The sequence below is a fragment of the Neofelis nebulosa genome, chromosome 4, assembly GCF_028018385.1.
Source record: "Neofelis nebulosa isolate mNeoNeb1 chromosome 4, mNeoNeb1.pri, whole genome shotgun sequence".
Classification (NCBI taxonomy): domain Eukaryota; kingdom Metazoa; phylum Chordata; class Mammalia; order Carnivora; family Felidae; genus Neofelis; species Neofelis nebulosa.
In genome coordinates this window covers 44,620,660-44,647,072 of record NC_080785.1, presented here as the reverse complement: position 1 = coordinate 44,647,072, position 26,413 = coordinate 44,620,660, and the positions used below count along the sequence as shown (strand labels likewise).

General features: G+C 42.1%; 1 protein-coding gene across 4 annotated transcripts in view; it reads left to right on the top strand.

The window, feature by feature from the left end:
• BMPER (BMP binding endothelial regulator) overlaps positions 1-22,294 on the top strand; it is a 254,725-nt gene extending 232,431 nt beyond the window's left edge. For all 4 annotated transcript variants that reach the window (XM_058724623.1, XM_058724624.1, XM_058724621.1 and 1 more), the window contains 2 exons: positions 9,229-9,359; positions 20,886-22,294. In XM_058724623.1, coding sequence (XP_058580606.1) covers positions 9,229-9,359; positions 20,886-21,067 — 313 coding nt within the window. In that variant the 3' untranslated portion in view covers positions 21,068-22,294. The remainder of the gene's footprint in view (positions 1-9,228; positions 9,360-20,885) is intronic.
• Positions 22,295-26,413: the final 4,119 nt, after the last annotated feature.

The window sequence follows — 26,413 nt, the reverse complement described above, 5'->3', positions numbered from 1 at the left end:
TTTTTCCCACCAATGCTCCACCTCACCTGCCCTCTGGCAGGGAGTGCCTCAGCTCTTCTAGCCTCTGTGGCAGAAAATCAGGAGACTTTTAGATTATGTGGGGATTTAGTCCACCAGCCAGCCTCACAGTTGTTTTACAGTGAACGTGACAGTGATGAGTTGAACATGTTTAAGAGAAAAGTAATCGGTTTTCTGACGAGCAGCCATTTTTATGTTCTGCTTTATCAGTCAGCCTCCCCCTCAAAAAAGTAGAGTTAAGAAGCAAATGTTGGAATAAGAATTAAGGTTACTTGGCACTCTAACTCTCAGCCACTAGAGGGGGGTAGTGACCAGGCTTCCTCTCTCCCTGGCTGGATTATTAGACGTCTTTGCCCAAACTGAAGTAATGAGTTATCCCTGGGAGAGTGACAACCTAGCAAATGTTTGCTAATCATGGTCATCTTTTCCCTCTGTGGAGCCAGTGTTTCATACTCTAGCAAAAATATCTCATTTTTTCCCAAGAGGAGTGTTTTCTAACCATGTTAGTCTCTCCAGCAAATAGCAGGATGGTGCACACACCTTCCCCAGCCATAAGGTACAAGAAAACTTAACTATGAGCCGTGGGGGATATATTCTCCACAGATGGTCTTATAGATGGCTTTATCAAAGGAGGAAATATTTCAGGCTCCAGAACATGCACGATGATTGTTTGGTCTCTGCTCAGATCAAGTGTAAGGGATTCCTGTTAAAATTGGCATCTATGGAAAATCATAAGCATTGCTATCTTTAAAGGGAGTCTCTGTGCCTGCTGTGTTAGCCACAAAGCAATCTCTAGCTTTAGAAAGGTGTCCAAGGCCGAGGACCATTTCTGGAACTCCTATGCCACCCTAGTATCTGCCAGGCAGGTAGCACCTTTTGCCTCCTGGGGAATATAACCTTGGAGAGTTAAAGCAATCAATATTTTTCAGTATCTAGAGAGTGTAAATTAGGTAAAAAATGTAGAGTCCCTAGGTTTTAAACCGGAACTACATACATATAAGTAGGCAATGTATATGTGACAAGAACAGAGTGCAGGCAATCAAGAAAAGGGGTTCATTGTGAATAATTATGAAAGCAGTTCAGTAGGTTTTTCCCTGTTACTTTGGTAGTCGGATTTTTATTCTTGTCAAGGCAGAAAGAGCAAACGCCCAAGGCCGATGGGGGAGCTCAGGAAGATAACTGAGAAGTCATCACGGGCACAAGCACGCTGACTAATTCTGTGTGGCACCTATGAGTGTCACACCTACAAGTAAGGTTGGAAATTATGAGGATTTGGATCCCTAGAAGAAAGAAATGTTTTTTGTTTTTTGTTTTTTGTTTTTTATTTTATTTTTGAGACAGAGAGAGACAGAGCATGAATGGGGGAGGGGCAGAGAGAGAGGGAGACACAGAATCGGAAGCAGGCTCCAGGCTCTGAGCCATCAGCCCAGAGCCTGACGTGGGGCTCGAACTCACGAACCGCGAGATCGTGACCCAAGCCGAAGTCGGACGCTCAACTGACTGAGCCACCCAGGCGCCCCAAAAGAAATGTTTTAACAACAGACCTGATGTGCTGCCGTGTGAGGAAACGTGGTCTTCAGAAACAGGTTGTGTGACTGTCATGGGCTTTTTGTCTTGTCTCATTTCTTACTATCCGAGGTTGGACCACATGAGCATCAAATCTGAGATCTGGTGATTTGGAAACTCTGCTTTTAATCAGGCTCCTCCTTTTTCCTGAAATTCCCTTTTGCTCATTCTGTAATGAAGCAAAATTCTACACTTCCTTCACGACCCAGTTCCCATGTCTCTCCTACTCTGCAAAGACTTCTAGACACCCTTACCCACCCCCCATGGAATTAGTCTTCAGTATCCCATTGCACTGATTTCCGGCCCAGAATACTCTTTACGTCATTTGGAGTTTGAAGGTGCGTCCCTCTGTTCATGTCTGTGCCTCCGTCTGAACAAACAGGGCTCGATGAGTTCATTCTTCTTCACACTTAGGAGTGGAATAAAGGTATAATGTATGTGGGTCTGTGTGGGAGACCTAATGAGGCTGGATTGCAGATAAGTTCAGTATCCACAACCAGAGAAACAGGTAGACTCCCAGATTCTCCTGCCCCGTCTCCTTAGATCGAGTTTGTAAAATAAAAAAGCTCATCCAGAAATACCTGGCCTTGCTGTGCTATCCTGGAAACCTAGGCAACCATAGAGCCAATAGCTAAGCCAATATTTGATATCAGATATCCTCACCAATATTTAAGTCACCATGATGTCAAACTATGGCTGGCTCAGGGAGGATCTGGAAGGAGCAGTACAGACTCCCTACCAGCTGGCTCTGCAGGTTTTCCCCACGCTTATTAACACCTCAATAAAGCAACCTCATGTGTCCCACTGTTCAATCTTTTGGCCCTATTTTTTTATGTCAAAATGCTGTTTTTATGTGAATGGCTGAGGGTGCCCATGTAGTATTGAGAAGAGCAGATGTAGGCACTAGAAAGCCAGGGATGAAGTTATTTTCTTAGGTCTAATGTGGCATGGCTATGCCTTTGTATGACTACCTCCTCTAGTAACTTCCATGCAATTCAGGTTAGGGAGGTCGGGGCAGAATTTCAAGGATTAAAGTATAAGTGGATTTATTAATAGTCTCTATTGATAGTCTCTTGGTAGTTAAACACACTTCTGTCCACCCAGCCAGGACTATTTCCTGAATTCTCTCCCTTCCCCTTTTCCCAGGGACGCCCAGGCACTAACCAACCTGAGATGCTTTCGCCTGATTCTGTGAACTTCCTAGATACATGGAGCAAGGAAAGCCATATGACCCCAGTGTAGTTTTCTAGTGATCGTCCAGATGTAGCCATGTTCTACTGTTGTTCTCAGGAAGGCTGATTTCCAAATAGAACAATGTAGTACAGCCAAAGACCCTTCCCGGTGGCAGAGGGGAGAGCCAAAGCTCTGCCTCTGGCTCCCAGATGGTGCTGGCTGTGGCAACTCTTGGCTTGCCCTTCTGTTCTCCCAGAAGCAGCATGGAGAGTTCCCAATGGTTAATCTATCTGTCTTTCAAAACTCTGGGTAGCCAACGCATGCACGCTTACCTCTCTCTGACAGGGGTGGCCTTCATGCCAGAAAAAGCAGAGGGAAAACTACTCGGTCTGCTGTTGCTAGGAGGCAGAGAGATGTTTGATGTTTTGATTTTAGCAGTATTGGAGGCTTGCCTTTTTAATAACACGAAGAGCTATAGGTTGTTCTTATGATATTGAATATATGCTTTTCTGAAAGTGTGTCATGAAGGCAGACTTCTCTGATCAAATTCTTTATTCTGCCATTCATTAAATTAAAAAGAAAATCCCCTGGGATACAGCAGAGGAGTGTAAGAAGTTGAAAATGAAAATGCAAGGTTCCTGTGGAAGCAGCTTAGTTCAGAGGTTGCTATGGTGAGCAGCCCCAGGTGGAGGGCTGAGTTAGGCACTGGCCGAGGATTGGGGCAAGGGTGGAATTCACGCTCTTCAAATATCAGTGTCCAACTGTGGCCCTGTGGAAGCTGGGCAAAAGTTATCAGACTGTTATTCACTCTTTGGGTGATTTACCACATATTTACTGAGCTGCCTGTTCAAAGCACTGTTTGGCTGGATGAACGAGATACAGTGCCCCCCGCACAGAGGAAGTGGTAATTAGGATTCAGAGGGTATGTGCTAGGATAAAGATGTAGAGGGGATAGGACCCAATAGGAAGGGGCTAACTTTTCTTAGGCCAGTCAGGAAGCGCCATGGAGCAGCTGAACTGAATGTTAAAGGGTAGACATCAGATTCTTCCAGTGGGGAAGAGAAGGAAGCACATTCAAGGCAGGAATGGCTAGGTGGAAGGAAGCCTGAGGGTTAATGAGACATTCCCTATGCCCAGGTAAAAGAATGGGTGGGGAGGAAAAAGGGATGATCTAGATCGCCAGTGACCTTGAATTTGAACTTTCTCTGTAGGTGCCCAGTAAGAGTAGGAGTGAGTGATCTTGATATCACTACATCTACAAACCTCTCTGAGGAGAGCAGGAATGGTTTCCCAACACAGATGGAGCTGCACTCCTGGTACCACCATCCATTAGAACCTTCTGCCATGAACTTGTGTAGAACTTGTGTAGATCAGCACTGTCCAGCATGGTGGCCACTAGCCACACATGGCCATTGAACACTTGAAACGTGACTAAGGAAGTGAATTAAAAATTTTATTTCCTCGTAGTTAATGTAAATTTCCACTTAAACAGCTCCGTGTGGCTAGTGGCTTCTTTCTAGAGCTTTGCACGAGGCAGTGGTTGTGACCTAATAGAGGGGAGAAGATGATGCAAGCTTCCCTGCAGGTAAATTAGATAAGCTGGGTTTCAGGGAGGGAACTGACCCCAGGTGGGTTCTGACAGTATTGTGCTGGACGCAGTGAGGAGAGGCCTTTGAAGAGTCTGATTGAGACATGACAACCGTACATGAAATAATTAGAGAAGGGGGCAACTGGTGTGTGACAAAGTGCTGCCCGGCACGGCACCAGCTCGGGAGCACCCTGCCGTGCCCCTTGGCATCCTGTCTCCATGTCACTGCATTGCACAGCTACGTGTGCCCCAAGGAACAAGAATCCTGCCCGTACCTCTCTGCTGTCAGGAAAGGTGCCAGGAGCAGGGTGGATAAATCAGAACATCATTTCTAGATACATTCATAAGCTCCTGTGACAGAAAGCCTGCTTTAAAGGGCTTGCATAGGCGGGCCTTTATTCTGTATTACGTGTAGAGCTTTCCTGGAAAAGCTCTATTGTAATGCAACCTGTGTTTTCCCCCTGGAGCACTGGGCAGCTGTGTTTCCTGACCAGGAGCTCAACATCGAACAGAACATAACTGGGACAGAATAATGCCATGAAAGCAGGGAAACCAAAGCCATAAATCTTACTAACCACTAAGAGTGATAAAATTCTCCTACACATCCTATAACATGAATATAAATGCGCAGTATTGGTGCACACAGACTAGGGGAAGAGCAACAATCTTCCATTAACATATAAAAATTCAATTCCACTGTGTCATAAATTAGATTTTTTTCTCATACTGAACTATTAAGTGTGATAAACAAAAACTGAACACTTGAATAACAATTGCTTTGCCCAACCCTGAAATTTGAAGTGCATTTGAGGATGCTTGCTTCTCTTAATAAGTTCCTTCTTCTTAATAAATTCCTTCCAGCAGAAGCATACCTAATTATCCCATTATCCATTCCATCCATCTGGATGTCAAGTCCATAGCGTCAGTAGACCAATGAGGTGGGAGTCTGAGAATAACACACGGTGAATAGAATCAACACCTGAGTCGGAGGCACAGACCAGTACAGACTGGAAAATGTTAGCTGGAGAAATATTCAGCAACTAAGACCTACAAAAGGATATTTTAATTTCCTCCCATTCCTTATTCTTTATTTTCTCACTCTAGTCCGTAAATTCTGATTGAAATATTAATATGTCTCATGTTACTCTTTTTGTTGATTTATCATTTTAGAAAAGTGATATGTGTTTATTATAGAAAATTCAGATATGAAGAAAATAAAAACAGCCACAATTCTACCACTTAGAGACCGCTGTGAACATTTGGCCGTATCTGTTTTCAGTTACTTTTGTTTTCTTATTTGTTTTCACGCAATACTGAAGCACAGTTTTGCTCTTTTTCAGTCAATATTTCCTCCGTGTTTCCTCATATCTTAAAATGTATTTCCAGAACATCATTGCAATGTCTGCAGGATATAGAGGTCACCTAAATGTATTTAACTAGGCCTCTATTATAGGCAATTTAGGCAATATATAGGCAATTTATTACAGGCCATCTTCCTGCCTTCTTTTTTATTTCAAATAGCATTATGATGAAAACCCCCGTCTATAGAATCTTTGTCCACATGCATTACTATTTTCTTAGGTGCGGAATTTCCCTGCCAAAGGGAGGAACTTTCTTAGGGCTATTTATAAGTATTGCCCAATTGTCCCCTAGAAAGATCTTCTAATGCAGTCGTCGTTATTACTACGGGTGTTGAGATGAGAAGGCCCTGAAGTACAGTCCTGGTTTTGCAGTTCCAGATCTGTCATCAGCCGTGTGACCTTGAGCAAGCCAACACCTCCAAGCTGCAGTCTCCCCAGATGTTAAGTGGGCCAGTAATAAGACCTGCCTCACGTCCCATTGCCGTGTGGACTAGATGAGACAGTCCGCGTAAGAGCTGACGACGGCAAAATGCCCGATGTGAGAGCTAACAATTACATACTCTGCCCACCGAGGAGGGACCATCTATTTCTCCATTCTTTCACAAACCCTGGGTACAATTTTGTGTATAAAACTCATCAGCTTGACAAGTGAAAAAAAGACATCTTGTAGTTTTAACTTCCGTGACAAAACACATCTCTCAAGCCTTTAAATATATGTGAAATATTTCAAACGATGGGTGGCTTTGACACATGCTTTTTCCTCAAATGTTGTTCCTCATGAGTGCCAAGTAATAGAATAAGCTCGAGTCGTCCTTAGTTTTAAAGGGCAGATACATTGTTGACTGCATCTGCGTAGTGAGTGGCATATTGTGGAGGTGGAATACTTATATGCAGTGATTAGTAAATGTGTGCTTCAACATTAAATGCGTGCCTACCTCATTTTCTCCCAACAGTCTCGACGAATTGGATGTAGCTGCCCGCAATTTATTTTAAATTGTATAAATAGCTTCCTAAGACAACTGGTAGAAATAAAAAAGAAGGAAAACATTCACTTCCCTCACCCAAATTAAATTTTGTTTACTGTCCACACAATTTTACAGAGTCACGTTAGATGCTTTTTCAAATCGGGGGACACGTTTCCTCGTGTGGAGACCATCTCCTTCCCACACAAGGACCGTCATTCCACCAGGCCCCCTCGGCACCCACTCTATCCCCGTCACATCAGTGGGAGCCATGCCAGAGAAAGGCTTCCCTATGGGCCAGGGAAGAGGGTGGATGACAGAAGTCCTGGGAGTGAAGCAGAGGTGGGCTGAGAGGTCAGCACCAGCAGCCCAAATGTGGCCGTAATGTAAAGTCTGCGCCGGAATGTGACGGGTGTGGGTTGGTCTGAAATAAAAATCAAAACAACAAAGGCAATCGCAATCGTGGCGTTCAGGAGGGTTCATAGTCAGACATTTAGAGGCCGTGGTAGTTTTAAGAACAGGCTTTCGTTTGCCTTTGTCAGAAGCCTGGAGGCTCTGCACAAATTTAAAGGCACAGCGTGGTGTCGGGTACCAGAAAGGGTTTTCTAGTGAGCAGGATTCCATGGGATTTCTGTAATGCACGTGGGAGGAGGTATGAAGATACGCAGTCTTGATTATTCCGGAGAAGAGAGAGATCTGTTTTCCTGTCCTGTATCAGTCATCAAATAATTTTCTGTCTTAAGTCATCAGTCACCAAATAATTTCTCACTTGATGACATGGAGAAGGCTCCTTAGGTTTCAGTTCTGTTCCTCTTTTGTCCCTGTTAGTTCATATTTCCAAGGCTGTGTCCTCGAGAGTTGGGCTGTAATACCTTTGCAGGGAGATGGTGAGTCTATTGATTCTTTAATATGGTTTACGCCATTTAATTCTTGTTGGGAGCAGGCAGCGCTCCAGCCCTTACGCACAGCTAGCTGGCTGCTCTCTGTAATCAGATGTGTACACACGTCCCATGCCAAGAGAAAATGCTGGCATATTCACAGTGGATTATCATATTCCGGTCACTTTTCAAGATCATCCGTGCTGTTTGTAATCTTAAGTATTATTATTAATTGTTTTTGCTTTCAGCCTTGAATTTGGTTCTGCAAGGAAGAGGTTTGGCTGGCAAGGGTTATGAAAAAAATAAGGGTAGCTTCATGTTCTTAATCTTGAGGGCTTCTTGCATTACTGTTAAGTCAGAATTGTTAGGGAGTAAACTTGCTGGAAGGTGAAGATGAAGGTGGTCCTGTGGAATAACAGGAAGAGCAGTAGTCTCAGGGGATGTAATTTAGTCCACCCTTTTGCCTCTTTTTAACGTGACTTTGGGCCCACGTATTCATTTGCAAAATGACCTGTTTACTTATAAAATAGGGACTGTGCTTTGTCCTATGTAGCACTCAGTGACAGACTGCATGTGGAAGCATTTTGTAAACGATAATACTACACACCAACGTAAGGTCATCACTGTGTCTTTGCGGTCAACATGCTTGAAAATTTGTTGGTTTATGTTGAGGCCTGTTTCAGTTCTCTTCATGTCCTGGCCCATCATTTCCACATTTGAACTTAAGCTAGGGGCGCTTGGATGGCTCAGTCAGTTGGGCGTCTGACTTCAACTCAGGTCATGACCTCACGGTCTGTGAGTTCGAGCCCCACGTCGGGCTCTGTGCTCACAGCTCAGAGCCTGGAACCTGCTTCTAATTCTGTGTCTCCCTCTCTCTCTGCCCCTCCCCCACTCATGCCCTATCTCTGTCTCTCACAAAAATAAATAAACATTAAAAAAAAATTAAACTTAAGCTATGAAGACCTTGGCTCAACCTTCTTTATCTTTCGGTCTAATTCGAGGCCTGGAAGTTTTGCTTTATTTGGAATTTGTCACCCCACATTCTAAAGAATGAGCATCAGTGTTTCTCAAGAGACTAAGATTCTAAGATATTGCCAAAGCGAATCTTAATTGTATGTCTTCAGAAAGCCCTGGGATCTTATACTTTTATCATACTGGGCACTATTTTGGTTATATTGTAGTAGAAACTATTATTCTTGTATTAGAGCTATTCACAAAATGGCAGCACTTTGAATGGTGACTGTAGTCTAAGAGCTGCCTTTCCAACATGGCAACCGCTAGACATATTGATTATTTGCATCCCAGTCAATTAAGATTAAATCAAATAAAAAATTTGGTTCCTCACACACGCTAGATACATCCCAAGTGCTCAACAGCCAGATATGGGTCATGGAGTCTACTTTGGACAGTGGAGATTATAGCACATTTCCGTCTTTGCAGAAAGTTCTACTGGACAATCCTCTAGAAGAAAGGGAACCTAATATCACCTTCTTCAGAGGTACCCAATAAGGTTTCATGGAGAACTTTTATGCCATTTTTAGATTTCCAACCTGAATTGGCAAACTTTCATGGCCAATCAATGTTTGACATCCCACTTACCTACCCTTTCCTGCAAGTCACGCTTACGGTGTTTGATAATTTGATATTTTTACATGTTCATTTCTTTCTGTTGGGTTCCTTAGGTCCTGTGTGACAGACATGTGTGAATGTCCAGTCCATAAAAACTGTTACTGCGAGTCATTTCTGGCATATACCCGGGCCTGCCAGAGAGAAGGCATCAGTGTCCACTGGGAGCCTCAGCAGAACTGTGCAGGTGAGAAATTCCCGGTGGATCCATCCATCAGAAGTTCACTACAATCCCCAAAATAGCAATGAAAGAGACTCTCTGATACAAATGGCCACATTCCCCCTTGGCCAAAGGGAAATTCCATCAATAGTCCAACTGGATTGCAACTTGATAAAACACAAGGGCTTCCCACTAGGCAGGATAGAAAGCACTTAAGAGAAATGCTTTATGACAAGCACATTTGAACAATTTAAGGATTTCCACTGTTGCAAAATCCTCTCAACCTCAAGCTATCAGCTGGATGTACTTAGCACACGGACAATCACAGCTGTGGCTAAGGTTATATGTGATGCAAAGAATATTCATGATGATTACAGTCATTTAAGGTCTTCAGGATAAGTGTGTGTGTGTGTGTTTGTGTGAGAAAGGGAGAGATTGTTAAACCCTAGCAGAATATTCTTTTGCCTCTGAGAGACAGATTTCTATAATACTTGTTATAGTCCTTTGATCTCAGGCAAGTTAATTAGCTTATTGGATATCTGTAAAATGGACTTCTTTGTTCATTCAAGAATTATTTCTTACAAAGTGTCTACGTGCTGGGCATTGTGCTGAACACAGTGAGTACTCTGGTAGCTTAAGAGACGAAGCCCTTGTCATTGAGGTGCTGGCAGTCCAAAAGGAGAACCAGATGAAAATAGTAACTCTACAAGAAAATACTGGCTAAGTATGTTAAGTGTGATGTAGGAAACAAATAAGGCAGAGCAACAAAAGACAAATGGAGAGGGAATGGGTGGCTATTTATATGGGGACAAGGGAGGGCTTCTCCGTAGTGATGATAGGAGCCTTGAAGGATTGAAGGGAGTTAGGGCAAGAATTCTATGCAGAAGAAACATATTTTATGACCATAAAGCAGGAATAAAATAGCATGCTCTCGAACTGGAAGGGAGTCAGTGTGGCTCAAGCATGGTGGGCAGGGGAAAGAAGCATAAAATGGGGGTGGAATAGAAGCAGGAGCTGGATCGTGCAGGGCTTTGCAGGTCTTGGGAGGGTGGTAGCCTTTATTCCAAGAGTAGTGGAAGCCACTGATGGACTTTGAGCAAGCCTCATTCTGTTTTCTAAACATCACCCTGTGTCCAGGCTACTGTGTAGAGAATAGATTGGCCGGGGCAAACTGAAAGCAGGTGACCAGGCAGGAGTGTGGTGGTGAACAAACAATGGTGACTTGGATTAAGATGGAGGCAGTATATGAGGAGAGAAGAAAAGAGATTCCCAATATATTTTGGAATTTTACAATAATATCTGTGACACAGAGTGATACGCACCAGTGATATGTATGTGAAACATCTGAAAGAGTGTCTACCTCATAGAAGCTACTGCTGCTAATTAGATCTGGAGAGGAGATGGCTGAGTATTTGTCACTTACTTCAAGGGTTGGCAGACATTTTTCCGAAAAGGGCCAGATTTGCCTGGAATGAAGACACAGGGGGGTTGCACTAATTCTACACTAATCCTAATAACCTTAGCTCTGATATTAGAAAAAAGGCAGTTCATGGCACTGCTAACTCTAGAATGTCTATATTGGTGGAGGTCACCGGGCTGGAAGAGAGGTCAAGAAGGATTGCCTTGAGGCTCTGTTTTCATTGAGTGGCCATCTTGTTTACTTAGACCAGTGAGTCTCAGTCTGGCTGGGCATTGGAGTCACCAGGGAGTTTACAAGATAAACAAGAAACCTATGCCCAGATATCCTGTTTTAATTGGCCTTATATAGCTTTTAAAACTTCTCAGGTGATTCTGACTTGTAGCCAGAGTTGAAACCACTGAGTTAATTTTTATGCCTACTTGGGTGGCTTTGAGGGAGTAGGATGACAGGTATTTGGGGGTTACTAAAACTTCTCCAAGCTGCCCCTTGACAAAATCACTTGTCTGTGTCCATGAAAAGCACTAAGCCCTTTTACCTACTTCTAACTTCCATTTTGGAATTTGCTCTCTTCTCTGCAAACCCAAGTCCAGTCTTTGTATCTGAGTTCACTTTCTACAGCAAGAATGCCCTTCTGAAAGGAGTATTGATTTGATAAAAATAACTCACGGTGATCCTGGTGGACTGGGTCCGAGGATGCAGAGGGGGGTCCTGCAGGGCCAGCCAAGAAGGTCCTTGGCTTCACACAGGATGGAAAGCAAACTCAAGCCAGCAGAAAGTGAGAGCAGAGTTTATTGAAGATACAGAGACAGCAGATACAGACAGAGCATCTGGGAGACTCAGAAAGGAAGTAGAAGATGAGTCTCATCTTTGCTAGGGGTCTGGAGTTTTTACTGATGATTGTGGTCTGCTGCACATGTCCTCTTGGGCATACAGGAACTGGTCAGAACAAGGACAGTGTCCTGATGTCCATCATAAGTCATGTATCCCCTGAAGCCAGGGGACCTTGGCATCCTCAAGATGTCTAGTGCCAGTGATCTGGAATATGAACATAATGGCTTCACCCTATCATTCCTTAGGTATTATCTATTGTGTTGAAAGATTCCAAAGAAATCATTAACTCCTCATCCCTTACAAGGAGGACATAAAGTAAGGCATGTGCAGGACAGGGGTGCAGGTCCTAGCAAGAATAGAAGAAGGAAAGGGAGCAAAAAATAGATTTTTATGGAGTCCTTCAGGTTCCCTATCTCAATAACATGGTGTGGTTGAGGCTCCTAAAAAGTAAGACGGAATGGCTTACCTCTCACCTAATGCATCAGTGTGGGGTAGCATAGTAAAAGTGATGTTTTTGTGGGACGAGGTCCTTTTAGTATGCCTTGAATATTCCTAGCTCCCTTTCTCTCCTTTGAGTCCTCCTTCCCTTGAATCTATCAGAAAAAGACTAAGATATACGGAGCCACGTCCCATCCATCCATCCTGCTGTAATTTAGGGCTCTGCAGAAACTTATAAACTTCATTAGCTGTGGTGGTGCTGTGGTAAGGCTTATATTAGATACAGAATATAGGAGTCCTCTCTTCCCAGCCCACAGCTATACTTAGCACCGTCTGAGTGCACCATTTGAGGACTACGCATTCCCCTTGATTTCAGGGACCAAATCTCAGGAGCTAAAATTACTTTTCTAATGGACGAGGAATATGGCTCTGAAAAGATTTCATTTACCACTTAAAATTAATGGAGCCATCTGAGTGAAGTATAACTCTGTGCAGTTGCAGGGGAACCTTTACACACACACACACACACACACACACACACACACACTGAACTTGCACAGGTTGACAGCTGGCACATGAAAAATAAATTTATGGAGACATGCAGCATCTTTCAGTGGATTCATTTCCAATTGATCTGGAATATTGAAGACTATAAGAGTACCCTTTACTTATTTTTAGCTTCCAGATCTTTTCGACTTATGACAGCACGTAAGGGCACTTAATACAGAGAAGAGAAATTTTCCAGAGTAAAAAGCTTGGAGGTTGAACCAATAAGAAGCCAGCCAGGCAAGAAACTCTGAATGAGCAAGTGACATTTCCAAATGTAGCCCAGATTTTAGCACTATCATGACTACTAGCACAAAGCGTATGCCCACTGCGTGTGGCAAAAAGGACTGATGGAGCTCAAGCTTAGCATGTGAATTACTGAATATAATATGCTATGCAAAGGACCATCGTAAAGGTCTAGAATAAAAGTTTAATAATGACCGTTTATATTAACATTCACCATTTTCTAAGCACTTCCTTTGCCCCAAGGACTACACTAGCACTTTTATGACATTTTATGTTGTTAATTCTGCATTATAATCTATACGGTAGCATTCTATTACCCACACTTTACGGATAAGGACATTGAGGCTTGGAATATTTAAGTGATTTGCTGCAAGCCACAGAGCTAGAAAATGAGTAGGTTGGGAATGAAACCCAGGTAAATTTGCCTCACAGCCTCTGTGGTTAATCATTATGAAAACAGACCAGCAAGAGCACTGTGGACAAATATAGTCAAATATGAGTATATATTTATTTGCGTATTTACATAAGCATCAACTAATTTACTCAAATATTTGTTATGTAGGTCTTTCCGATTTCTATTCATTTGTGCCTTATCACTGATAGTTGTCAGTTGGTAGTCTCTGACCGTAACTTTGTTATGCTCTTGCCCTCACATCTTACTTGGCCATTCTCGGCAGATTTCCTGACATCTCCCTGTAGCCCACACTAATTGTCAGTGCACTTTCAGTAATGCATTTTATAAGTGGAAAAGCATCTGGGATACTCGAAGTGGCGTGTGTCTTTCTATAGCACATCAGATAGCCTGCTGGGTTCTATGAGCAGGTTTTCCTCTGTTTGTCTCTATAAATTCCAGGTGCTTCTAGCCCTTTGCTGTAGCAACGGCTTTAATTATACACAGTGAGCTTCTCCTTGGCCAACTGGGTGCCTCCTGTAAAGGATTAGGAGATAAATAGTCAGTACGGGGATCTTCAGCACTCAGTAGGGGATATGGAGGCAGCGGGGTTCCAGAGGGCACAGAGCCGTGCTTATTGAATTTATTGATAAATCTAACACCCAGCGCTTTTCTGAGTTACCACATGAAGTAACACATAATGCTGCTTGTACACATTACACAGTGCAGTGTCTGCTTGTGTGTCCCCTAGAGAACAAATGCATGCCAACCCTAATCACTTTGGTAGTTGGCTGGTTTTTCTTTTTTAAATTATTTAACCAGGTGAATCCTTTAAATGCATATGTTCAAATTGGTCACAGTTAGGTTTTATTTTTATCTTTTTATTTTTTTTAAGTTTATTTATTTGTTTTTAGAAAGAGAGGGAGGGGGCAGAAAGAGAAGGAGGGGGCAGAAAGAGAAGGAGAGAGAGAATCCCAAGCAGACCACGCTGTTAGTACTCCTGACATGGGGCTCAAACCCACCAACCGCGAGAGCATGACCTGAGCTGAAATCCAGAGCCAGATACTTAATCGATTGAAAATAATATATCTTTTGTCTTTTATATATATGGAAAAAAACATTGAATTCACAGAAGAGTCAAACAGGGTCGGAGTCAGTATTCACTTTCTAGGATCATATAACAGTTGATGATCAATTTGCAGGCAAATCTAATCATGGCATCCCTTAACTAAAACCCTTCCAAGACTCCCCCTTGCCTAGATTCACAGCCCCTGCCTACTTGTCTGCCTTCGGCTCCCCATCTCTCCCTCCTCAAATTCCGTGCTCCCACCTACCAAATTGAGACCCCCTTCCCCTGATGGAGCCGGGCAGTTTATTGTTGCCCGCATCCCACACTTGCCCTCTCTCTGCCTGGGGAGCTCTTCCCACCACAGTCTGTCTGACAGCTGCTACTCATCTTTTAAGACCTAAGTGGGCTCTGCTCTCTGAGGTCTTCCTAGATGCTGACATCCCCTTAACCTCAAGTTGATGTTTCTCTCTTACTCCTCCGTGGTACTTTGCTCTCATGATCTGATATAGTGCATCCTGCATTTTATTAAGAATCTGTTTAGGGGTGCCTGGGTGGCTCAGTTGGTTGGGCATCTGACTTCGGCTCAGGTCATGATCTCACAGTCCGTGAGTTCGAGCCCTGCATCGGGCTCTGTGCTGACAGCTCAGAGCCTGGAGCCTGCTTCAGATTCTGTGTCTCCCTCTCTCTGACCCTCCCCCATTCATGCTCTGTCTTTCTCTGTCTCAAAAATAAATAAACATTAAAAAAAAATTTTAAAAATCTGTTTATGGGCCACCTTTACCTGTTCGGTGGTAAACCCAGGCTCCTGTAATGGGAGGTCAGAGATGATACCTGATTCACATTTGATTCCTTGGGCTAAGAGAATGCCAGCCACGTGGCAGATACGCGGGAGATGTTTATTAATTGAAATGCAAATGGCAATGGTGTTTGTTCAACGAGAAAAGACCTTTTTTCCCCCTAGTGGTTCTGCATTTTCTACGTTCTACTTTCTCCCTGTAGATCGTGAGAGAAATAATCAGTGTTCAGTTGGCCAAAGGTGAAATGTCACAGCAGAACATCAGGAAGTTAAGTGGTAGAGCCAGAAGGAAGAATTGAGAGGTCAGAGAGAGGATGAGACATGGGAGAGCTTGTGTCTATGAGAGAATGTGGGGAAAGGAAAGAACATAGGTAGGAAAGAGGAAATTCTATCAAGTTTTCGTACTGCAAGTGATCTTTGCACGGTTTCAAGGGAAACAAAGTATCTGGAGGGTGAAGTGAGTTCAAAGAGGCTTTCTGGAAGCAGCTGAGTGGAAAATGAACTCGAGGCCAGCCAAATGTAATCCACACTGGGAAATGAGATGATGGATGGAGCATCATTAAGATTAAGTCATCCTCCAACAGGCACTAACATTTAATAAGCTGCTCCTGTGTGCTTGGCCCTGTGCCAGAACTTTGGGTCATGGTAGAAGGGACTCTGCCCACAGGAGCCTGGGCCTTGGCAGGTCACCCTCTTCCACCGGGGATGATTGTCCTAGTGACCCCTGGAATTTAAAAATCTACAGCTACTTGGGCCCCAATGCAGAATGAGAGCAAAAGTCTTCAGGGAATGGGGCTGAGAAATATCTTTTAAAAGATCCTCAGGGGACTCTTATAAGCTTCTCTGATTAAGAACTTCAGCTGCCCTGGAGATGGGGGATTAAAACAAATAAATAACTGTAATGTGAAAGTGCCGTGGGTTGCAGAGGGAGGAAGGACATTCTGGGGGAGATCCAGGAAGCTACTTGGAGGAGGTGCCATTTGAATTAAGACTTGGAAAATGATAAGATAGATTGGGAAGAGAATCAGAACTAGAAATTAGAGATGAAACTGTAGTAACTGATAGAGACAAGACAAGACAAGGTAAGGGAAAGAGTCTTGGAGGTCATTGGAACTTGTAATGCCAGGGGAGCAGGCAAAGAAGCCCAAGAGAGAGGTGTTCTCCAAGTGTTAGCAGAAGAGCCTGGAGAATTCAATGTCCAAAGATAAAGTGGACAATAAGGCCAAATATTTTGTGGAGAGGTTATAGGAGAGTGGGGATGCCGGTGAATATAGTCATGACTGAAAATGTTGGTGGGAACTGCTTCAGTAAAGTGGTAGGTGAGAAAGAAAGACAGATCAGCCATGTTGATTAATTGCAGAGGAATTGGATATAATGACTGTGAAGTCTTTTATGAAGTTTGGAGGTAAAAGGAAGATGAAAGTAAGTCTGATAAGAAATCTTTTTTTTGTCAAAGATTAGTGTTGATCTGAAAATGTTGGTAATATTTGGAAGCAAAGCCAACAGAGATTAATGTTCAATGAGAAGGACAAAGAATAGAGCAAGTTCCTGGAGGAGATGGGTCAGAAAACAGGAATGGCCAATCAAGGATGGGTGCAGATGTGGAGCAGGGGCAGTGGGGAGATGAGTTAAGGGTGCTTGTGCAGATGACCTAAAATCATCGATGAGGAAGGGTGGGCACTCTGAGGCTGAGGATGGGCTCCAGTAGGGTTTTAGGTGCAAGATGATGGGAAACAGTAGGAGCTTCCATTGTGCACTTACCTCCCCTTTGGAAATAGTTGCCTTCTCGTTTGCTAAAAAGACATGAGTCTCTACTGTGACTGAAGTATGAATGTGAGGGTTGTTTATAGGATTAGTTCTCAATTCTGACTGCGTATTAAAATAACCTGGGCTAGGTTTTTTAAGGGGGTTGTCAGGTATCGGGAAGTTCCCTGATGAAACTGATTTTCAATTTTGAACACCATTGGTCCATGGAAACATAACAACACTCGGATATAGTTGTGTGTGAATATGGTATTCAGCTAGGATGTTTCCAAATTATTAGGCATATACAATGTATAGGGTATTCTGTTAGCCACTGAAAAGCAAAAAACAAAACAACAACAACAACAACAACTTTGAAGGGATCTATCAAAAGCCAAAAGATTATCCAAAAAGCAAGCAAGATTTAAAGGAATAGTTATGTTGATCTACCCACTCACTCATCCATATATCGATGCAGGTCCTCTAAGTACCTACTACACATTAAACACCACACTATTGCCGAAAATAGAGAAACAAAATAGCCTTTCCCTCTCGTAGCCTAGATTAAGCTGGAGAGAGGATTATAATCTCATGCTGCAAACGCAGAAATGGAGGTGGGCAGCGGGTGCTCTGTGAATACAGTCAAGGGACAGCTCACCCAGATAAGAGAGGTGGGAGAAAAGGTTGGGGAGTGTCTAGAACAGGGGAAGTTGGGGTGGATGTAGTAACATTCACCAAGCTAGGTGATGGCTCTAGATCAAGGCAGAGCTTAGGTCTCAGGACTGACTTTGCTACAGGCAATTCCTGGTAGCCTAAGAAATATGATTAAATTATGAAAAGCCGAAGCAACTTAATACAGTTACACTGTACAGGTGATATTAGGGAATGTAGCATTAATGAGTAATACTAAGTTTTTGCTTATCTACTGTATCATTTGGGATCCAGGCAGAAAACAAACGGCACACTCAAACTTACTAATTGAAGTAAGTTTAATAGATGGATGTCTTATAAAGGATTAAGTAGGATGTAGGAAAATAACAAAGAAAAGCCCAGGGCCCTGGAAATGAACTGTTCTTCCTCACAATATTTTGATACCAGATGTGTGGGGCTTTTTTCTCATATCAACCAATTCTCCAAAGTTTCAGAGACCAACTGGATGCCCTGCAATTCAATTCAATTCTGACACTACACAGAATTAGCACAAGGCTGCACAGGCTTAAGGGCTCAGTGTCACAAGACTGCCCTCGCTTCAGATGCCAGTTGCAAGTAGTGGGTCCTCAGGTTAACCTCACTTCTGTGTGCCTTGGCTGCAAAGCAGGGGGAGAGAGGTGTTCTTACTATCCCCCTTCCCTTTCAGACTTAACAATTTTCTAGACTATTTCACTAACCTCTGGAAAACACTTTGTTTACTATTACTGGTTTATTATAAAGGATACCATTGAATAGATGAAGAAGTGCATACAACAAGGGACAGAAGGGTCCTGACATAGGAGTTTCGGTCCCAGGGGAGTAAGTACACCACCCTCCCAGTACTCTGATATGCTCTTCAGCTCTGAAGTTTTCTGAACCTTGTTGTTAGTCATTTAGGAGTTTTTATAAGGGTTTCATTATGCAGGCACGATTGATGGAATCATTGGCCACTGGTGATTAACTCAACATCCGCCCCTTCTCCCCTTCCTGGAGATTGGGCGGTAGGGCTGAAAGTTCCAACCCTCTAATCATGCCTTGGTCTTCCTGGTGACCAGTCACATCCTGAAGCTATCTAGGGTCCCCTAGCCACCAGTCATGTCATTAGCATACAATAGACCCTTAATACTCTAGAGAGTCCATGGACTTTAGGAGCTATGTGCCAGGAACTGGGGACAAAGACTAAATATTTATTTTTTATTATATCATACCCTGTGTCATAACAGAGAGGCTGTTATCATTCCTGGGCCTAAGGAAGCAAGGGAGGGGTTGACTGTCAGAAAGTGGGGACAGAGAGAGCTCTGTAGAGTATGAAAACTACTCACTAGGAACAGTGGCATTTGTTTGAGGGGTGCAGTGGCCCACAGTGGTGCCAGAAGGAGAGGGCTAAGGAAATAAGCAACTGGACCTCACTCTTCTCCTTTCCTCCAATTGCCAACTAGTGTTCACCATTCAAAAGTGAACCAGTTGAAATCATCCCTAGAGATCAACACAGAGCACAGACATAGAGCAGGTTCAAGAAAGAAAGAGAGTAGGTCTAGAGGGGCAAATGGAAAGTGTCCAATCCGCTCTCTGGTGTAGTTATATCTGTTTCATAACTCATTTGTTTTTTTTCAGCAAGTATGTATTGCTGGCTTCCATACCTAACGCCCTTTAGGAGCTAGAGATGCAGTGGGAGACTCAATGAAAACTCTGCCCTGAAGGAGTGTATATTCTAGTGAGGGAAGACAGAATAAACATGTTACAAATGATAGAAATGGTAGTGATATGTATAAAGAAATAAATATGGAAAAGGAATCGAGAATGTGAGGCTACTGTTTTGGATAGGAAGTTACCTTTGAGAAAACACCTCAAAAAGGGGAAAGTAAGTCAGGCATAGAACCAATAAGACTACATTTGATGTTTCAATATAATTGGCTGGCAATAGCTTCCCGTAACCCATCCCTCTATTGGTATATCATGTCGTGTATCTCTAACAAGAAAGCATCGTATACAGTGGCTTTGTTCAAAACAGGTGGTTGGTAACAGTTAGTTTAGTTTATTTAACAGCTTAGGCAACTAGGACAGGGATAGAAATGCCAAAGCTTAATATGAAAATTAAAATCTATACAGAAAAATGATAATTATAGAGCCAAGTATTATAAAGTAGGTTTCACTCAGATGTCTCTCAAAATTCTGTGTTTCATACAGTTCAGTTTTTTAATAATATGGAAGAACTTGTGAGTGATAATTGACTACTCTTTTCACAGCACCCCTTTTCTCATTTTTGTTTAACTAGTGTAATGGGTATTTGAGGAGCCTTATTGTAAGTTAGATATGGTAAAACATGAATGTTCTGTGATAACTCTATATAATTTGAAAGATTCGATATAAGGCCCACTTGCTTGAAAACCAGTCCTATTTTTCAGTTTTACAATTACATTGTTTACAATCTTTGCAAGGTATTATTTTGCAAACTGCATAAGCTATAATAGAGGTGTTTAAACTGATACTCTTCCATTGTTATTAAATTTGTTTGGAGCGACTTCAAATGAAGGTTAGATTGTTATTGGTATTCTTGGAAAGTCCCTCTTCTAAATCCCTACACGTGTCAACATTCCTACTCATGAGGATAAAGGGTGGCCTCTTTGCCACTGGAAATAACTCAGATGGGAAAATTTGTATGTCATACAACTCCCAGAATGTTTGTTTTCCTGACAAATCTATTCATGAGTTTTCAGGAACTCTTAGAATATTGTCAGAATCATTCTAGCTCTAAGCAAACAAAGATGGCAAATTGGTTATGATTTGGCTAGCTCGTCATTTTTGTATTCTCTGTGGCCAGACAGCCACCTACTTCACTCTCTCCAGTCACTCGTCTCATTTTTCCCTATTTGGTTTTACCCCACTCTTGCTTTAATTTGCCTCAAATTGATCACTATGATTAAAATATGTCGTGTATTTCCAGTAAGCTTGGTAGGGTTTTTTTTTTTTTTCCTGTATGTGTAATTCTGTGTATTTGAATATTGATGAGGCTGCACAAAATATTCCTATTTATCACAACTTGATAGCTCTAAGCACAATTTGGAGTTGATTTTTCATACTGTTCTCAATAACCAAATAACCTCATAGACTTCCCGGTAGCGTCACTAATGGGTAGTTTGTCTTCCCTGGGAATAAAAAGCTTTCCATTTTATTTTACTTTGAAGATCACTAGCCCAGAAGGTGGATCTTTGATGTTGTTTTTTTCAAGGGCAGGTGATTCCCAGAGTGTTTGAGGAACGTTGGATGTTTGCTATTTGGACGAGCCAGTGCAGTGGGTGACATGAGCCTGCAGAATGGCATTGGGCCGAGGTTGAATCTACGTGGCTCTTTCTCCACATCTCACCCGTGTCTCCTTTTCTCAGCCACCCAGTGTAAGCATGGAGCTGTGTATGATACCTGTGGCCCGGGATGTGCCAAGACCTGTGACAACTGGAATGAGATCGGTCCATGCAATAAGCCGTGCATCGCAGGTTGCCACTGTCCCGCCAACCTGGTCCTTCACAAGGGAAGGTGCATCAAGCCAGTTCTTTGTCCTCAGCGGTGACCTTTGTTCTGCTCCTAAGACTTTGAAATCCGGTGTCTTTGACACTGAAGTGGAAGAGCCAATGAAGGACTGCGGTATTTGTGTGCTGATTCTTCAAATACACACAGAGTATATATGTGTACATATATAGATATATAGATATATTCAGAAACATTTCATCATTTATATAAACTATAGGTGGATTATTATATGTATATTTTTTGCTATAAGACATGTATTATTTCTAGGATCCTAATCTGTAAGCCATTGGATACATTGTATAAATAAGCCAGGTGTTTGTAATTTAATAAGGCAGCATGCAGACATATTGGGTGGCTTTAACATCACATACATTTGTCATTTCTAAGAAGTTTTCTAAGAGACCTAAATTGCCTGCCTGCATTAATTTTAGCTTTGAATCAAGACTTGCAGTTGAGTGGAAAATGTGTTTCTCTGGAGAAGGGCAGAGTTATCTAGGGGCATTTCATGCTTCCAAAGAAAGGAGTGTATGCCCTAGGGAGATGACTGGTGATTGGTGACAGGACCCAATGATGCATGTAAAGCAAGGGATAGGTTGTTAGACTTTATTGGGTCATGGTCCAATATTATTTCCAAAACCGATTGGCTAGTTGCCAAGAAATATATATTTGTCAGTAGAGCATAACCAAAGAATTGAATGGTTTCTTGCCATCTTTGCATATTCCTTGAGTCACCTAATTATACATGTGTGTATGATGGATGTGTCCATTTATATGTCGCAGTGAGATTAAAGAATGTTTGGGTGACATGTCAGTTTTATTGAGCATGAGCAGATATTTAGGGAAAGTTTTGCACAACGTATGAAAGAATAGCCATTTGTCTGAATCTTAGAGCAATTAAGGATGGGCCAATATGAGTTGATGTAAGCCATCTATGTTTTATGACTATTCCATGTGTAAAATGAAAATCATTAATTATTTCTAGAAATTCCTAGCCCAGTGCTATTTGGTGACTGTTAATACGTCATGATTCTACAAAAAGAAAGCCTTTTCTGACCAGTTGATTGAATATCAGTCCAAACAAAGACTGGTCTCTGTATTTGCTCTAATTTACAGGTAGTTTACTACTGGTCATCAGATGAATTTCCTGACTTTTTTTTTCAGTTGAATAAATGAAAATGTCAACAAAACAAAACCCACTAATGTTTCATTTCAAGATACTATGTTCCACAGTGTAGTCAATAAAGGGCTCAATATTTAAAACAATGCATTTTCTCTTTCAAGATGTGCTGTGTTATATTTTATAAGTAAGCTATATCAACTTCAAATTGGCCAATTTTTAACATCTTTATTTAGATATAATAGACAATAGGAAACCCCCCAATTTTTTTTATGTATATATTTCATCTTTTCTCCCCTCAGAAAGTCCCCCTTAAAATTTCTTGCAGGGCTGGTTTAGTGGTCACAAACTCCTTTAATTTTTGTTTGTCTGGGAAACTTTTTATCTCTCCTTCTATTTTGAATGACAGCCTTGCTGAATAAAGAATTCTTGGCTGCATATTTTTCTGATTCAGCACATTGAATGTATCCTGCCACTCCTTTCTGGCCTGGCAAGTTTTTGTGGATAGGTCTGCTGCAAGCCTGATATGTCTTCTCTTGTAAGTTAGCGACTTTTTTTCCCTTGCTGCTTTCATGATTCTCTCCTTGCCTGAGTATTTTGTGAATTTGACTATGATATGCCTTGTTGATGGTCGGTTTTGGTTGAATCTAATGGGGGTCCTCTGTGCTTCCTGGATTTTGATGTCTGTGTCTTTCCCCAGGTTAGAAAAGTTTTCTGCTATGATTTGCTCACATAACCCTTCTACCCCTATTTCTCTCTCTTCCTCTTCCAGGACCCCTATGATTCTGATATTGTTCCTTTTTAATGAGTCACTGATTTCTCTAATTCTTAAATCATGCTCTTTTGCCTTAATCTCCCTCTTTTTTTCTGCTTCGGTATTCTCTATAAGTTTGTCCTCTATATCGCTGATTCTCTGTTCTGCCTCGTCCATCCTTGCCACCGCTGCGTCCATCCATGATTGCAACTCAGTTCTAGCATTTTTAATTTCATTCTGGCTATTTTTTACTTCTTTTATCTCTGCAGAAAGGGATTCTAATCTATTTTCGACTCCAGCTAGTATCCTTATTATCGTGATTCTAAATTCTGGTTCAGACATCTTGCTTGCATCTGTGTTGGTTAAATCCCTGGCTGTCATTTCTTCGTGCTCTTTGTTTTGGGGTGAATTCCTTCGTTTTGTCATTTTGAAGGGAAAAAGGAATTAATGAGGTAGAAAAATTGAAATTAAAATAAATTAAAATGAAAATATTAAAATGAAAAATGAAACACACACACACAAATCGAATAGATGATGCTAGATCCTATGTGTGTTTTGGTCTGGGTATTGAAAGTGGTTTGACAGATTAGAGAAAAAAAGTGGGGGGGGGAGGAAATCATTTGAGAATTTGAAAAAATGAACACACTGAAGTAGACTAAAATGAGATGACGGGGGTAAAATAGAATTTGAAAAATATACACAAAAGTAAAGAAAAGAATATAGTAGAAAAAAATAAAGAAAAATATTTTTAATAAAAATTAAAAATATTTTTTTTTCTTTTTCTGTATTTAAGAAAAAAGAAAATAAACGAAAAAGAGAAAAAAGATAAAAAAGAAAAAAACAAGAAAAAAGAAAGCGTTTCAAAATGTGAAAAAGTGAATGCACTGTAGTAGACTAAAATAAAACAATGGAAGTAAAATAGAATTTGAAGAAATTTACATAAAACCAAAAAATATAGTAATAAAAATTAAATAAAAATAGTTTAATAGAAATTGAAGGTAAAAATGAAGTTTTTCTCTTTCTGCATTCAAGAAAAAGAAAAGAAACAAAAAAGAGACAAAAAGAAAAAAGAAAAAAAGGGAAACTGAAAATTTGAAAAGGTGAATACACCGTAGTAGACTAAAATAAAATGATGGAAGTAAAGTAGAATTTGAAAAATTTACACAAAAGTAAAAAATATAGTAATAAAAATTAAAGAAAAATATTTTTAATAAAAATTGAAAATAAAAATAAATTTTTCTCTTTCTGTATTCAAGAAAAAGAATTGTAAAAGAGAAAAAGAAAAAAGAAAAAAAAGAAAGAAAATTGAATAGATGAACCTGCTAACAGATTGAAGTAGTACTGAAATTGCTTCGTTTTCCCCTAGAAGTCAGAGTATGTAGCCCTTTAGAGTCCATAAGTTAAGCCGGCAGTAAGACTTATGTTCTTGAAGAGCAAAGTTGGCCCAGTTGGGCGGGGCTCAGTGTAACAGCTCCGCTTTCCACTAGATGGCGCTGCTAGCCTACTGGGATGGATTGTTGCGGCACTGGTAGGTGCATATGCGCATGCGTGGGAACGGTGAAAATGGCGCCACCCAGCTACCCAGTCTGTTCTCCGGGATCAGCAATCGTGCACCAGTCCTCTGTCTTCAGCTCTCATCCACCCCCCACTTTTTCACTCTCCGTGACCAGGCCCCAGTACCTCTCTCCCGAGTTTCATCTCAGATGCTGCTGTTTCCCAGGCCCCTTACTTCCAAAGGACTATGGCTTTGACCCGTTCCGCCCCTCTACGGGAGGGTCTCACTGAGCAATGCCCGGATATTGGCTGCACCCAGGAATGCCCACTGGACCCTGCTGCTGCCGGTGCCCCGAGACTGTGGCCAGGTGCCAGCCCGCCCCAGAAAAAGTTTGCGAGACAGTGTAGCAGCAGCGTTTCAGGAAAATCACACCACACATCTGGCACCAGGCTTCACCCTTAACAACCTTGCCCCAGCACCAGCGACTGTGGCCACCTTCCGGGGTCTGCTGGGACCAGGTGCCTTCAACAGTCTCTACCAAATGTCCTTCCAGCAGTGGAACCGCTTTGCCCTGTGTGTCCCGAGAGCCTCCCGGACCCCATTCTGTTCCTGGGGATTCGCCCTTCCCCCCGGAGCACTGCCAGGTATCGAGCTGAGGAGTTGCAGACTTTGCGCTCCCCTTGTTTATAGTCTTAACGGAATTTAAACCCTCTCCTTTCTCCTTTCTCCCTTTTTAGTTTAGTCCCTGTGGCTATTTCCAATTTTCCACTTTCTCTCCAGCTGCTTTTGGGGAGGGGTGCTTTTCCTGTAATCTTCCCTCCCCCCAACCCCAGTCTCCGTCCTCTCTCCACCTGCAAAAGCGGCTCCCTGCCTGCCGCTGGCTTCTCTCTCCCCAAGTTCACTTCTCCACACCATGGTACCTGCTGAATTCTGTGGTTCAGGTTGTGCAGATTGTCGTGTTAATCCTCCAACCAGTTTTCTAGGTGTGTAGGATGGTTTAGTGTTGGTCTGGCTGTGTCTCATGGACACGAGACACACAAAAAACTTCCATGCTGTTCTGCCATCTTGGCTCCTCCCCAGAAACCCCCAAATTTTTTACAATCAGCATATTGCCATTGCCTGTTACAACATTTGTGTTCCTTTTACCTATATACATGACAGCTAAAATATTAATTTGGATTTTTTTTTTTAATTTTTTTTTCAACGTTTTTTATTTTTTATTTATTTTTGGGACAGAGAGAGACAGAGCATGAACGGGGGAGAGGCAGAGAGAGAGGGAGACACAGAATCGGAAACAGGCTCCAGGCTCCGAGCCATCACCCCAGAGCCTGACGCGGGGCTCGAACTCACGGACCGTGAGATCGTGACCTGGCTGAAGTCGGACGCTTAACCGACTGCGCCACCCAGGCGCCCCTTAATTTGGATTTTTTACTGGGACATCTTTAGTTGTTCAAGTAAACTGAATAAGTACAGAGTATAATATTGACTGGCTGGGAATGTGTTCTCTGGAACCACCAGAGAATGTGGTTATTACTGTTTTCCGTGGGTCCTAAACATCTTAATATCTGGGACCCAAGGTAGCCAGGTCATTGCTTTAGAGCTGCACTTGGAAAGGGAGTTTTTTAAGGGACTTGGTTTCCAAATATAGTTTCTGAACTTGTACACACTGTTTAAGCACTTGGGGCCACACTTTTGCTTATCTGTCACACAAAGAGGCTGGGTAGCATATAGGCAGGGTTAAGAATCAGGACACCTAGGCATCCTGCCGCTGGTGAGATTACTTGCACAGACATCTGAGACACTTCGAGTTTGCAAAACTTTTACATTTATAATCTTATGTATTTTCCCCCTGTACTGAATGGAGGTGTGGGGCAAATCAGTTGACCTCTCCTGGTTGGTTCCTTTTTAGATTATCTTTAATTCTTTTAGATCATCTTTAAATTCCTTTCCAGTTCGCTCTGAGTTTTCCCTCCATAAAAGAGGATGCAGAAGGGAAAATTGGGAATGGTTACTGTTCATG